The sequence below is a fragment of the Hyperolius riggenbachi genome, chromosome 7 (genome assembly GCF_040937935.1).
Source record: "Hyperolius riggenbachi isolate aHypRig1 chromosome 7, aHypRig1.pri, whole genome shotgun sequence".
NCBI classification, from domain to species: Eukaryota; Metazoa; Chordata; class Amphibia; order Anura; family Hyperoliidae; genus Hyperolius; species Hyperolius riggenbachi.
Window position 1 is genome coordinate 276041259 of NC_090652.1, and position 15874 is coordinate 276057132.

General features: G+C 44.9%; 1 protein-coding gene across 1 annotated transcript in view; it reads left to right on the forward strand.

Moving 5' to 3' along the window:
- Positions 1–15874, forward strand: part of STAM2 (signal transducing adaptor molecule 2) — a 64957-nt gene that overhangs the window by 39894 nt on the left and 9189 nt on the right. The window contains exons 5-12 of the mRNA XM_068245788.1: positions 1110–1256; positions 1368–1440; positions 5544–5733; positions 6184–6278; positions 8830–8918; positions 10319–10406; positions 10721–10775; positions 14613–14766. Coding sequence (XP_068101889.1) covers positions 1110–1256; positions 1368–1440; positions 5544–5733; positions 6184–6278; positions 8830–8918; positions 10319–10406; positions 10721–10775; positions 14613–14766 — 891 coding nt within the window. The remainder of the gene's footprint in view (positions 1–1109; positions 1257–1367; positions 1441–5543; positions 5734–6183; positions 6279–8829; positions 8919–10318; positions 10407–10720; positions 10776–14612; positions 14767–15874) is intronic.

The window sequence follows — 15874 nt, forward strand, 5'->3', positions numbered from 1 at the left end:
TAGAGATGCCCAGGTCGTCATGGTATGAGAAACATTGGTGCCAGTGGCAACCAATCCTCTTCTTGTTTCATTTGAAAATCTGCTTTGTAAAACAATCACTTACACTGAGGAATGGCAAATTTAGAACACAGAGATGCTGAGACTAAAAACACAAATTAGAAAATGAACACATAAGTAAATGGATGATGGCAAATCCTCTTCATCAGCCATTATACAGCATCTGTACATGCATTCAGCTTGCCAGACTTATTTCTGCACAGGTTTCCTTTCAGCTCAATATTTGACTGGAAGTTCGTTAGTCTTCCAATACCCGGCCCCACTGGCAAAAGAAGCCACACCCCTTACAGTGGTACTAGTCCACAGTGGACAGGTCTCTTGATCTAAACATTCTAGGCAGGATATTAGTGAGGATGGAGACGACAGAGTGTAAAAATATATAAATAAACTTCTAATAGTTAAAATAAGACCTTTTCTGATGACAAAAACACCAGTAGTATTGAAAAAGTATTTATTCAAAACGCAGAATAGACAACACGTTTCACAGGTACGAGCCCGCTCCCTCAGGTCAATACAGAGTGCCTTGCATCAAGGTGAATAGGATCTGGGCACCTCTGATCATTCTAGGCAGGACATCCAGTTTTCTTTTTGATGCACTTTGTGAGGCAGAAAGTTACCTTTATTTAAAGTGTACCAGAGCTGACGATCATCAAAAGTTTTATACATACCTGGGGTTTCCTTCAGCCCCATCTGCATGGATTACTCCCACGCCGCCGACCTCAGCCTTCTCCTCCTCCGGTATCTGGTCCCGTCACTTCCGTCGGTCGGACCAGTCTACGCAAGAGAAGTGTGCCCTCTACGTGTCGGCTGCTGGAGACATACGCAAAGAGCGCACTTCTCTTACATCAGACTTGCCCTGAGTGACAGAAGTGACGGGACCCGATACCAGTGGAGGAGAAGGCTGAGGACAGCGGCGTGGGAGTAATCCATGCAGATGGGGCTGAAGGAAACCCCAGGTATGTATAAAACCTTTGATGATCATCAGCTCTGGTTTCTTTTAAGTACATCGCTTTATGGATCAGTGAACATGACTGCTCTTGTGTAATTTTCAGGCACATCCGAAGGTTTCAGAGAAACTGAAGGCTATGATGGTGGAATGGTCTGAAGAATTCCAGAAGGACCCCCAGTTCAGTCTGATTTCAGCCACCATTAAATCTTTGAAAGAAGAAGGAATAACATTCCCAGCATCTGGTGCTCCGGTAAGATCAGTTGCCTCTCCACAGCCTGGCGTTTTGTGACTGGTTAGGGAAAGAATATATTATACCCATTGCTGCCTATTACCCCTGCTGATAAAGATGTCTTCTCCACAGAGCACATCCAATACACCCAAAAATGGAACTACCACAACTACCAAGAATAAAGAGGATGAAGATTTTGCTAAGGGTAGGTGTACTTCAGTCCTGGAACCTACAGGCAGGGCCGGCGCTACCATAGAGGCTAAGGAGGCAATTGCCCCAGAGCCTGTAGGGGCTCCCAGTGGCTACAAGAGGAAAAAAACAATTTTCAAAAAGACCTTATAGTTTTTGAGAAAATCGATTTTAAAGTTTCAAAGGAAAAAAAATACACATTTAAAAACCTGCCGAGTTTAACGGTTAATAGCAAATCCACCTTAAAGGCTAGAAACCCTAAATTTGCAGGATATATTAAGGAGATAATTGGGAATAAGAGAAAAAAACTATTTTTCAAAAAGACCTTATAGTTTTTGAGAAAATTGATTTAAAAGTTTTGAAGGAAAAAAAGTATACTAAATGCGGTAAATGTCATTTTTAGTAGCAAACCCAACGGTAGTGTAATTTTACATGTATCAAAAGAAAGAGCAATACATTTCCTGACGGGGTTTCCATGGGGGTCCATACCCAGCCGCAGCGCTTTGGCCAGGGATCGCTATACAGCCGCAATAAGGCTGTGTGAAAATCCCTGGCATTTTTTCCTATGTTCCCAATTATATTTTTTTTTTTATGTTTAGAGTGTGGGGATTTTTTTTTTTTTTTAGTGGGGTCCCCACTCCTGAAACTTTTTAACCCCTTGTCCCTGTCCCCCATGCAGGCTGGAATAGCCAGAATGTGGAGCTCTGACTGATTGGGGCTTCACACCCTGACTATACCAGCTGCAAAAAAGGTCCCTTAATGCCGATTTTTTTTTTCCCGGGGTATCTTTTGGGGGGCCCCCCAGGTTTATTTTGCCCTGGGGCCCCATTGTTGCTTAAACCGGCCCTGCCTACAGGCCCCTAATCCAGTCACTTTCCCAGTGAAGACTTGCTGCAAGGAAATACTTGGGGTATGGGAAGGATCAGGCAGTACTTATGGGGAAGATCTGGCTATACTGGTTGCAGGATGAGCAATGGAGATACTTTTTATAGTAAGGGAATATAGACATACTTATGGAGTTCCCTTGCATTACTTGTTACAATACAACTGGTAATATGCCTATACTTGTGTCCTAAGTATACTTTTATTGGGGAGACCTGCTTGTCTCCTCACAAGAAGTATCCTTGTCATCTCCCCATGAAAAGTATGACTATTGCCAAGCCCACCCATGTACCAGGCTGGGAGCGGTCTGTGGCAATACAGGCGAAGGTCTACGAAGAGGTTTGTCAGACTTGGGAAACATGATGGCGACTGCACCTCCGAGGAAGTGGGTGGAGCGTCACCTGTGATTAGATTATGTCTGAACAGGTAAGTATTTCAGCCTGTGACCCCCTTCTGACCTTGCTGCATTAAGTCAGAGCTTGCCATGATTGGTTCTGTGTTTTTGTACTTCAGGTAGTCTTGCCAATTGCCTGACAGTTCTGCTGATCTCCCTGAACAAGCATGCAGATCAGATGTTTCTGACTCAAGTCTGACTGGATTAGCTGCATGCTTGTTTCAGATGTGTGATTCAGACACTTCTGCAGCCATGGAGCTAAGCAGGACTTCTAGGCAACTGGTAATGTTTGAAAGGAATTAAATATGGCAGCCTCCATATCCCTCTTACTTCCAGTGTCCTTCAACAAGTGCAGCCAGATCCTCCGCAGGTTTGCTTTAAAGAGACTCAGAGATGAGCTAACCTAAAGATTTTATTTACTTACCCGGGGCTTCCTTCAGCCCCAATAGCACGGATGCGTCCCTCGCCGTCCTGCAGTCCTCAGTTCATCCAAAGTCGCGTCAGTCGGGGTCTTCTGCGCATGTGCAGGAGGTCTGCAGTTACCGGGGCTGATTGCTGCTAAATAGAAAAAAAATCCTAAGGTTAGCTGATCTCTGATGATGATGCTCAGATGTTAGGGAGTCACATTATGCTCAAAGTCTACTATATTTTCAGTAGCCAGAGAATGTCATCATCTCTTAGTACTTCCCTGTGAAAGGAAACCATTGTGGTCTGACTCATGATCATGTGATGAGCTTCCATACGGCCGTAGGTTGAGTCCTGGTCTTGTGCACATCTGCCTCACACCACTGCACAGATCTGGGCTCTATCAGTGAGGGTTTGGGAAGGAACTCTGTGTAGGCAGGGGAGTGTATGCTGTAAAGTACACCTGAACTGAGAAGCTTGTACCCTGAGCGGATACACTGTAACCCATCGCTTATCTGTAGACTTATTCCCAGTACTTACCGTTGTGCATCCGTTTTGCTGTTGCAGCCGCTGTTTCCACTACACGGAAATCCTGACAGAAGCAGGCTCCCATTGGATTGCAAAAGTCCAATGAGAATCCTGCCTAACAAGGAGGAATCTCATTGGGCCACCACTGAGTAAACCAGTTAGATTCCTCCCTGTTGCTAGGCAGGATTTTCATTGGTATTTTGCAATCGGATGTGAGCTTGCGTCTGCGAGGAGCCTGTCTCCTTCAGTGGAGTCGTACAACAATGGCAGTAGGCCGGTGGGGGGGGGGGGGGGGGGTGGGAGACGGACTGAGATGTCTGAGACACAGAAGACAGGTGAGTAGAGCAGGAACGTACGTAGTGACAAGCCTAGTGAGAACAGATATTCTCCGTTCTCATAGGCTTGCATTAATTCCGTCAGCATCCGCATCGGTGATCTAGGGAAAATCGTGTCCGTTCAAATTTGCACACCACTCACTGTAACGGATCAAACCGTTCCGTTGCAGACTGACAAGTGTGCACAGATCCGACAAATAACATAAAATCCGCAAACCTGTCAGTTTTTCTGATTCAGGAAATACATTTGTCAGCCTCCATATCCCTCTCATTTCAGGTTGCGTGATGGTGGCCATACATCAGGTGACCTGGCGGACAATCGACCATCCGATTTGATTATTATAATTCGATGAAAATCGGTGCCACCAAGCGCAGGCTCGGCCGACAATGCAACCAAGTTCGGGCCGAAATTGGTTGCGTTACTCGATCGGACATGCTGCAAGATGTAAGGCCGACTTGCTCGATTGGGTGCGCAGCAATATCGGGACAAACACGACCCCCCCCATCCCCCGGCGCTGTCCACTCTAATGTTTAATGTCTCTATCAGTGCCCCTTGCAGGCTATACATTCCTGTCCGCGGCCTCCGCTTGTCCTCCGCTGGCCCCGGGCGCACTCCTCTCTCCATATACTCGCCCCACATGGTTACCGAGTAACGGAGTGTTTGACGTCACACATGCGGCCGCACAGACGCCGGCAGCGTGTATGGAGCGAGAAGTGCGCCCAGGGCTAGCGGAGGACAAGCAGAGGCCACGGACAGGTCATTTATATAACACTGGGCAACGGGGGAAGGCGAGGCACATGTTAGGGGGGGGGGGGGGGGGGTTAGTGCATAAGGCCGATTACGGAGCAATTTCAGCATGAAATTGATCAGGAATCGGCCTGCGGTGAATGGGCAGCTGACAGACTTCTCTCTAATCAGATTTGATTGTCTCTTGGTTGGATCTCCCCATCATCGCTAGACGTATGGCTACCTTTAAAGAGAACCCGAGGTGTGTTTGAAGAATGTTATCTGCATACAGAGGCTGGATCTGCCTATACAGCTCAGCCTCTTTTGCTATCCCAACCCCCCTAAGGTCCCCCTGCACTCTGCAATCCCTCATAAATCACAGCCTCGCTGTGCAGGCTGTGTTTACATCTGTAGTGTCAGTCTTGGCTTCTCCCCCGCCTCCTGCATAGCTCTGGTCCCTGCCCCCATCTCTTCCCTCCAATCAGCAGGGAGGGAAGGGACGCAGGCGGGGACCGGAGTTCTGCAGGAGGCGGGGAGAGCAGCAGACTGACACTATAGAGATAAACATAGCCCGCTCTGACAAGCTGCTTGTCAGCAGTGCTGGCTGTGATTTATGAGGGATTGCAGAGTGCAGGGGGACCTTAGGGGGGTTTGGTATAGCAACAGAGGCTGGGCTATATAGACAGATCCAGCCTCTGTATGCAGATAATAATCTTCAAACCCACCTCGGGTTCTCTTTAATGGTTTTGCATTTGTTTTTTATGTATATTTCTCTTTGTTATATTCAAAGCTGTTCTTTCAGATTTCATCCACGTTTTAACTCTGTATATTTGTCATCTAAATTCCAGCAATCGAATTATCTCTGCAGGAGCAGAAGCAGCAGCCATCAGAGACCAAATCCCTGTATCCCTCGGTGGAGGCGCCGCACGACAGCCAGCGCATGCCCAGAAAAGTGCGCGCTCTCTATGATTTTGAAGCTGTGGAGGACAATGAGCTGACCTTTAAAAGTGGAGAAGTAATATTTGTGTTGGATGATAGGTGAGTGGTGTGAATATTATGCTGCAGTGCTTGTAGTTTATATGTGCAGTAAAGGTAGCCACTAATACAATTTGCCAAACGATTATCCAGGACAGTGCAGTTATTCACAACAGTGCAATATCCACAGTGATGTGGCACGCAGAGCTCCACATCACTGCAGATGTTGCACTATTTACTGACCCAATGAAGCGGCTGTTGGCCATGAAACGCGTTATCAACTTTTTTTGTGCAGGTTAAAAGCCTGACTCTTTTTTTGTACAGTGAATTAATGAAGTTAAGCTGATGCTTACCTCTTCCTTTGTTGAATCTAATCATTTTATATGTGTTATGGGTGCCTCTCGTGTTCTTCCTTGTACTGTGCTGCCCTAGCTCATCAGTTACTTCTGACATACTTATCAGTTATATTAATAGTTATATTATTAGTTATAAAAAATTTTTTTCATTTTGCAGCGATGCAAACTGGTGGAAAGGAGAAAATCACAGAGGTGTAGGATTGTTCCCATCCAATTTTGTGTCCTCCACTTTAAATGTTGAGCCTGAAGCAGGTATGTATGTAATCACATGACAGAGAAGTTTGTATGTGTGTCTGTCTGTCTGTGTCTGAGACGGCTAATTTGGGCGCTACATTGCACCAAGGATTTGGGCGGGGCCATAGGCTGTAATGGTAATTACAGCTATATCAGTGCTCACTGTGTAATTTGACCGCCAGCAACAGCAGGAGCCTGAATTACACGGGAAAGAAAATATTTGGTTTTTAGTAGGAGAATATATTTTTAAAATGGGAAGGCAATACCTGCGCCCAAATTTGCCTGTACTGTTTTCACACATACGCCTTTTTATGTATGTCTGTCTAACGTGAATAGCTTCCACTGTGTATTATGAACTGTGAATTCTTTCAAATGCCACATCCAGCTACTAAAATATTTAGGTAACCCAGGCCTCAAAAGCACTTGCAGAGCTACAATTTCCAGCATTCTGAAAGGGGCATGAAACTCAACGTTCATCTATGGTCTAAAACTTTAAATACAGCATAAAACTAATAGAAAAAAGTCTTGAGTGGCTTTCAAGTTACTGGAAGGGCTAATAATTCAAACCACTTAACCCTCAAACGCATGTACAAGGCATATCGCCCAGCAGGGATCAGGACAGAAAAAGTCCTCAGCGCTTTTCTGTCTAGATAAAGTGCCATGGCACTCTTCTGCAAGGGGGTGGGGCTAAACACCCAGCACTTATTCATAACTTTATATGAAAAGAGGATCCATGGAATTGTTGACTTAGACTGAATAGTCTCTTTGAGGGCTGTGAATCCTTTCTCTATGCATGCATAGTGCTTGTCTGGCAGTTTTTGTTCATCCTAAGATAGCATTGAAGGAGCTAAAATCATGCAAGTAAATAGCTTTAATTATCAGAGCTTCCTTTTAATATACTTAACCTCACTTGAAGGGTATTTGAAGTGAGAGGGATATGGAGGCTGCCATATTTATTTCCTTTTAAACAATGCAAATTGCCTGCCTGTCCTGCTGATCCTGTAATACTCTAATGCTGGGCATACACGGAGTAGATTATGCGCCGGATCAAGCCGCTGGCTCGATTCCGGCTCGTCCCAGCGTGCGCCTGGATCGATTCCCGCTCGAACCCGCGGGCGCTTCTTATCTTCCGCTCGTTTTTGTCCCATTGTCCGCCCGCGGGGATCGAGTGCAGAATTGATCCGGCGGGGTATCGGACACGCCGAAAATTATCAATCGAGCCATCAGCGGCTCGATTGATCAGAAGGAATCCATCCGTGTATGCCCAGCATAAGGTGGTCATACACCAATAGATTTGCAGCAGATTCGACCATCAGATAGATTTCTGTCAGATGCCTGCAAGGTCGAATCTGACAGGAATCTATCTGATGTGTGCCGCACACTAGGAACAGATTTCCAATAGATTTCAGAATCAAATCTATTAAAAAAAATCGATCTAAAGGCATTACTGCACCATTATCCAATGCAACTCTATGGACCATCGATCTGTTGCCAGCAGCAGATCGACCTAGATTTTCCATCCTGTCAGATCAAATCGATCGAAATTGATTGAAATCGATCGATTGGCTGATTCGAAAGAATCAATTTCTGATCAATCGACTACTGTATGGGCCCCTTAAAGGGACTCAGCTCTAAAAATAATCGAAATTGGTACTTACCTGGGGCTTTCTGCAGCCCACCGTAGGTCGGGAGGTCCCCCGGCGGCGTCCTGGCTCCTCTCCCAGTCTCTCCGCACAAATGTACTTATTTATTACTCATATGTATTTGTGTGGAGAGACTGGGAGAAGAGCCAGGAGGACGCCGTGGGACCTCCCGACCTACGGTGGGCTGCAGAAAGCCCCAGGTAAGTACCAATTTCGATTATTTTCAGAGGTCAGGGTCCCTTTTAAAGCCTGTAATACTTTAAGCCATAGACTCTGAACAAGCATGTAAATCAGATGTTGGCTGAATGCTGACAAGATTAGCTGCATGCTTGTTTCAGGTGTGTGATTCAGACAGTCCTGACCAGAAACCGCAGGATGCCAGGCAACTGATATTTTTTTTTAAAGGCAGCGGATTTGCCTGCCTTCATATACCTCTCACTTCAGGTGTCCTTTAAAGTGAACTAAGCAGCTCCTGGCTTCAAATAGCTGCTAGGGCTGCCATTGTTCAGAAGCTCAACCCCTGCTGTTTTACTAGGTGTGAAATTCTTCAACTGTAACTGATGTTTTCTGTTTGAAGTACAATGGGGGTTTGTTTGTGGTCAGTTAAGTCTAATGAGGTGATTTCTTATCTGTGTTCAACAATCTCCTGCTCAGCGACCTCAGGTCCTTTGCGGACCGACAAAGTGGCTATTTTAACCCTTAGATGTAAAAAAAATGAGGTAAATTGAAAGTTTTTTTTTAATAATAAACCACATTTTTAGAATGCATTTTTAATTTGCTATAGAGCTACCCTGGGTGTTAAAAATGATGCTTGGTTCACTTTAAGTACACTAACACTTCAAGGAAGGCACCCATTTTCTTGCACAGTATGTTGAGATTGCTGTTCTCAGTGATTGTCGTGTTGCTACTATTTATTTCTGTTGCAGTTGCTGAAGCTCCAGCCCCCCATGAGGAAACTCCAGAAGCAGCAGCAGCAGCAGCAAATGCAGAGCCTGAGCCAGTGTTCATAGATGAGGTATGTTCCGCCATTTTTTCTTCCTCGCACTCCGTACTCCTCCCTTCCATGCTACTTTGATGTTTTGTGACATTTTAAAGAATGACTCTAGTTAAAGCCCCTTTAAACTCCAAAACAAGAACAGTGATATTTTTTTTTTTTTTTTTTTTTTTTTCCTAGGGCTGACTAGTTTAGCACTTTTCCTGAAATAATATTTTACTTCAGTTTTGGATGGTATTATTTGGCATCAGAACCTCTGTTCAATTTTTGTTGCTGCCCTTTGTCCCCATCTGTGAGAATTCTCATAATTTCCTGTCCAGACAGGATGTGGGGATATCTCTCCAGAGCAACAAATAAAACATTTTTATACAGTGCGGGGAAGAGTTAAAATCTTACACGAACATGGATTGCTGTCATTCATTTCCTGTCTCCTGGCTACTATTTTTCATATTAAAGGCACAAAATTCAATTTGGGGTCTGTGGGACAAGAAGCGAGGGGCAAAAACTGGAATAAGATAACTGAGTCAAAAAAAATTCTAACCCACTCAGTATCCAGTAGTAACATTAAAAACATTCCTGATATGGGGAATTGAACCTGGCCCGTGTCCATTCTTTTTGGGCATGCACACACAGCTGTTACTAATGGAGATAAGACTTTCAGAACGGGGGGTTTCAGGCACTTAAAGTGTACCTGAGATAAATGACATCTCTGGTACCATACTTACCCGGGGCTTCCTTAAGCCCCCTTAAGGCCGTTCAGTCCCTCGCTGTCTCCATGGGTGTCTCCTGTCCCCCCGCAATACAGCTCGAAAGACTGGCCAAGTCACACATGCGCACCCCAGCCGGGCACTTTCCATATCACGCTCACGCAGCTGGAAGTGTTCTACACTTGCATAGTACTACTGCAAAGGTGCATAACGCTCCCGGGGGAAGAACGCTGAGCTGCGCATGCGTGACAAATCGCGACTCTGCCAGGCTTTAGTGCCGTATTGTCGGAGGACATGAGTCACCTGGGGAGACAGTGAGCGACTGAGCGGCCTCAAGGGGACTTAAGGAGGCCCAGGTAAGTATGGTACCTGAGATGGCTTTCATCACTGGTTCTCTTTAAATAGTGCAGATGTGGAAAATGGGTAACAAGGTTTCTGCACTTCACAGCTTATTATGCAGGAAGAGAAACATATCTGGGTGTCCTGTACTGCAAGACTGGATTCCACGCATGAAAAGAAGTACAGTTTGTTTTTACGGTCAGCTTTAGAATGTCATACATGGCTGCAAATGTAACCATTTTTTAGTAACCATACATGTATAAAATACTTGTGCTGCACTAATCTATTCATAGCACACTATGAGAGTGGAACTTCATTTGAAAACTGTTTTGCTCTGTAATTAAAGTCTTTACTTACCTTTTCATTCTTCTGTAGGACAAAATGGACCAGACGTTGCATATACTTCAGAGCATTGACCCCACAGATCCCAAACCGGACCCATCTACCCTTCTAGACTTGGAAGGTAGTTCAACATCTAAATAAATCATACTAGTCTCCAAATATAGGGGCAGGATTTGTAGTTACGCCCCTGCAGCTACACCTTTCTTGCTTCCAGCCATGCCCCCTTCACCTATGGTAGAGGCCAACAAACAGCGGCCAGAGGTGGTGGGAGGCAGAACTGCAGCTTGCTCTCAGTCCACTTCTCATCTTGTTAGGTGGGCTTAGGAATCCTTACTATGCAGATGTTAGAATATTTACAGTAAAAACATCTTAGATGATCATAGCAATTAAGTAAGAGATATGTCAAATATTTTCTTTCTTTTTTCCCTCCTGCAGACGTCTGCCAGCAGATGGGTCCCATGATTGATGAGAAATTACAAGAGATTGACAGGTGGGGCCTGGACCCTGTAAGAGCGGATTAATAGTTTGCTTGCGTATTAGTAATGTGTTGTGACAGATACAAGCAGCTCTCTTTTCTGCCCGGCAGCTTTCTGGCATTGGCTCAATCAGTTGCTTCCTTTTCTTTGCTCTTTTGGCTGATAATGAGCTCAGTCTATGTAAAATAACACTAGTGTTGCTGTTTTCAGTGGTGGGGTAAGTCTTCTCTATCACTGCGGAGGTGTTTATTATAATTTTTTTTTTTTTTTTGTGCTAATGTGAAGTGAATATTACGGCGGATCGCTCAGAAACAGCCGTATCAGTCCGCCAACAGACTGTACACACGACGGACTGTCGCTGGAACGCCCACCCAGCAGGAGGTGACGACGGACCCGTTGTTGTCTCCAGTCCGGCGTGTGTACGGACCTTTAGTCACAGACAGCTCTCTGCTCTCAATTTCAGCTTGTCTGAGGGGGGAAGGGAGTCCCATGCTGAGAAACTGAGAATCCCTGACTGGAGTTTTCTATGTAAAAAAAACTTATTACAAACGTAGTATACTGTAACATGAGATACACCAAACACACACACCATACACACACACACCATACACACACCAAACATACACACACACACCAAACACACACACACACCAAACACACACACACACACCAAACACACACACACACCAAACACACACACACACACACACACACACCAAACACACACACACACCAAACACACACACACCATACACACACACACCATACGCACACCACACACACCAAACACACACACAAAACACACACACACACACCATACACACACACACACACACACACACACACACACACACACCAAACACACACACACCAAACACACACACACCAAACACACACACACACCAAACACACACACACACCAAACACACACACCAAACACACACACACACACACCAAACACACACACACACACCAAACACACACACACACACCAAACACACACACACACACCAAACACACACACACACACCAAACACACACACACACACCAAACACACACACACACCAAACACACACACACACCAAACACACACACACACCAAACACACACACACCAAACACACACACACACACCATACACACACACACACTAACACACACATACTCACTTCCTGGTTAGCGGCCATGTTTTTTATTTGAAAATACTGCCTGAAACTGGCGATTAAAAGCCAGGATCATGTCGGGGAGCGGCGGAAATGGCAAAGAGGGATCCAGGAGATCACAGTGGCTCGATTGGTATGTTTTTATTTGTACAAATCAGACAGTACAGATTCTCTTGAAGCATCCTGCGGTGGCATATTCAAACAGGGGTGAGAGCGCTGGAACGCAGGGACCGTGAGAGGACCCAGAACCTTTTCTCTCCTGAGGTAAATATCGCTAGAAGATATTAATCTCACTTAACATTTGCTTTAATATCAGATTTTTTTTTTCCCGTTCTGATGCCAGGACACGGCCTTACAGCCGGTTCACACTCAGAACGCAAATCGCAATTGTGATTTCTGTTGAACAGAAAGAGAATCTGAGTGCAGTCACCCCCAAAGCTGAAACATGGCAGGTCGCTACAACCACTCCACTCCTAGGTCGGGAGCAGGACACCAGCAGGCCATATGTATCCTAGAGGAGAAGAATCCCGCTGCACCGGCTGTGGATTAAAAGTCCAATTTCTATTAAGCAATGTAGACAAACAGCTCACGCGTATCGGAACTAACTCATGGCTCCTTAGTCATAGCCCATGATCTGTGAATAAGGAGCCATGAGTTAGCTCTGATATGCGTGAGCTGTTTTATGCGGTTTGTCTACATTGCTTAATAAAAATTGGACTACGGCCAGGTGTAGTGGGATTCTTCTCTTCTACGATACACCCCCCAAAGCACTGCATGCAGCACATTTGAAAAGTATGCAAATTGCAAACGCTGCAGTGAGAATGACTCCTTACGGATACATTAGCAACAACGATTTTCCGGCGATCAGCAAAGCCCTGAAAAGCGCCCAAGTATGAACTAGCCCTAAAAGGGTGCCTGGAATGACATGTGACATGGGGCTTCATGCACAAAAGGCTAGGAAATGTGTTATGCACAGACAGCACACACAGTTTTACCAGTACTAGCAGTAGCGGAGCACCACCCACACCAGGATAGTGTGCGTGTTGCTATGGTAACCAGGGGGAGGGACGCCGAGTGTGCGTGTGCGGTGGGTGCGCACTAACAGGTGGCGGCGGGGAATTACAGACCTAGAGCCCTTTTTAAAAGGGCTAAGGTCTGCTAGTCCAATATAATAAAGTCCCTGTGTCTATGCGTTGTGCCTGGCATACATGTGCGTCACGCAGATGGCCTTCAGAGAGCAGAGGACGGACACAGGGGGACGAGCGTGCATGTGCGCACGCGTTTGTGCCCGCGTGGAGGGGGTGTGGCGGTGCGTACGTGGTCTTGTGAGGGAAGGTCGCATCCGAGGCCTGGCGTCCGTTTTTCAACGGGTTGGCCTTATATCTAGTTTTTTGTGTATACACACACACATAAAAGTACTTTTTTTTTTTTCCCCTATAAAAGCTTGACAGATTTTGGACTAGTCCATCTCTGTATAGGAGATTCTCAGTATTACTTTTATTTATAAAAGCATTGCCTGGAAAGGATCTATACAAGGAGATCAGCCAGCTACCCTGCTCACTTGCACACCATTTTGGACTGAGTAACAACCATTCAGTAAGTGCTTTTTGTAAATCAAGAAATAACTGAGAATCTCCCATGAAGAGAGACCAGTCCAAAACCTGACAGATCTGTTAGATTTGCACTACCTACTGTAAGTGACAGCGACATAGGAAAGAGGTTATTTATAATGCATTTTTCTCTGGAAGAATACATTTCTTTTGGAATCCAGCAGCAGCTTACAGATTCCTGAATGTGAGATCCAGATATACAGGGGAACCCCCCCTGTATATCTGGATCTCACATACAGGAATCTGTGTAATGCCTGGTACACACCATGCAGTTTTCCCTCAGATTGATGGTCAAATTGATTATTCCCTACAGGTCCAATCTGATTTCCGATTATTTTCTGATCAATTTTTCAATCCCTTCTATACAAAATTGATCAGAAAAACGATCGGAAATCAGATTAGATTGGACTTGTTGGAAATAATCAATTCAACTGTCAGTCCGATGGAAAATTGCATCGTGTGTACTAGACATAGTGTGTGTGTGTGTGTGTGTGTTTTGTGTTTGTGTTAAAGAAAAAGCAAGTGAGGCACTAATCGTTGCAAAAGAAAATACCTTTTAATCCACGGTGACACAACACATCCGGGTACACAATGGGGGTGAGGGAGTGTTTTGTGTTTGTGGTGTGTGTGTGTGTTTTGTGTTGTGTTGTGTGGTGTGTGTGTGTGTGTGTTTTGTGGTGTGTGTGTGTGTTGTGGTGTGTGTGTGTGTATGTAGGTGTGTGTGTGTGTATGTAGGTGTGTGTGTGTGTATGTAGGTGTGTGTGTGTGTGTGTGTGTGTGTGTGTGTGTGTGTGTGTGTGTGTGTGTGTGTGTGTGTGTGTGTGTGTGTGTGTGTGTGTGTGTGTGTGTGTGTGTGTGTGTGTGTGTGTGTGTGTGTGTGTGTGTGTGTGTGTGTGTGTGTGTGTGTGTGTGTGTGTGTGTGTGTGTGTATGTAGGTGTGTGTGTGTGTGTGTGTGTGTGTTTTGTGGTGTGTGTGTGGTGTGGTGTGGTGTGTGTGTGTGTGTGTGTTTTGTGGTGTGTTTTTTCTTCTCAGATTGTATCTTATGGCTGTAATAACAATTCCTTTGTTTTTCTCCAGGAAACACTCGGAACTGTCTGAACTGAATGTGAAGGTGCTGGAGGCATTGGAGCTGTACAACAAGCTAGTGAATGAAGCTCCCCTGTACAATGTGTACAGCAAGCCCACCCCACAGACCCATTACAACCCGCCTTCTATGAGTGTCTCCATGCAGGTATGAGTTTCTGTCAGTCCGTTTGGGACTGAGATGGTAAAATGTACAGTAATGGGATTTCCACAGTGTTTTATGGCTACTCCTCCTGCATTGGGGAAGTATGAAACCATTGCTTTGTAGAGCAATGCTCACTGACTCCCATGCCATGTTTCCACCTGCCTCAGCTACACCTTCCCCTTGTACCCCTCCCCTCAGCCACATCATAGCAGCGGCTATATGGGGAAAAGGGGGTTGGCTGGATAGTCGCATCTGTAGAGAGATTTTCAGCTGAGTTATTATCTCTGTTAAGGTGGCCACACACCATACAATTTTTTAAATATCTGTTCAATTTAAGAATTGCAATCAATTTTTCTGACTGATTGTAACATTTCAAAAATATGACCAATGTACCACATACCTATGTTCATTTTTTTCCTCCATTATGATAAAAATGATTGGAAACTCAGAGAAAATTGCTAGGGTGTGTATATTAATACATTAACAATCCAACACACACCATACAATCTTTAGAGAAATATCTGGCATTCCGGATCGATTTAAATCGAAAAAAAACGGGAAATCCGATCGGATTTTTCAGTCGAATGGAAAAAAAAAAGCTTTCGATTTTTTTCAAGAGATACAATTGTTTTTATCGAATTACTGTAAAATTGGATAATTTTATTGTATCGCGTGTGGCCACCTTTAGGGCAGGTTAGGCAGATTAGGGTTGGGAGGGGTGTCTAGGAGTTTTGTGTCGTGTTAGGATCAGGATATATCAGAATAATAGTTTTGGCTTCTTGAAACACTTATTTAAAAACACTGATTAAGCACCGTAACCGGCAGAGGGGAGAATTCTTCCACATATATACACACATTTGGGGCCTGTTTTCTTTAAAAAAAAAAAAAAAAAAAAAAAAACAGACAAACAAAATGTTGTTGTTGTATCTGATTCCTTTTGTAATGGCAGAATTATAATAGGATATTCAAAATGTATTCCAAAGTGGTGGTTGCTTTGGTTGCCAAGAAGCAAATATACAGTCTCTGGGGCCTGGTGATACTCCTATACAGTATCTCGGGTCAGATGTTCATACTCCTGTACAGTCTGTGGGGAATGGTGATCATACTCCCG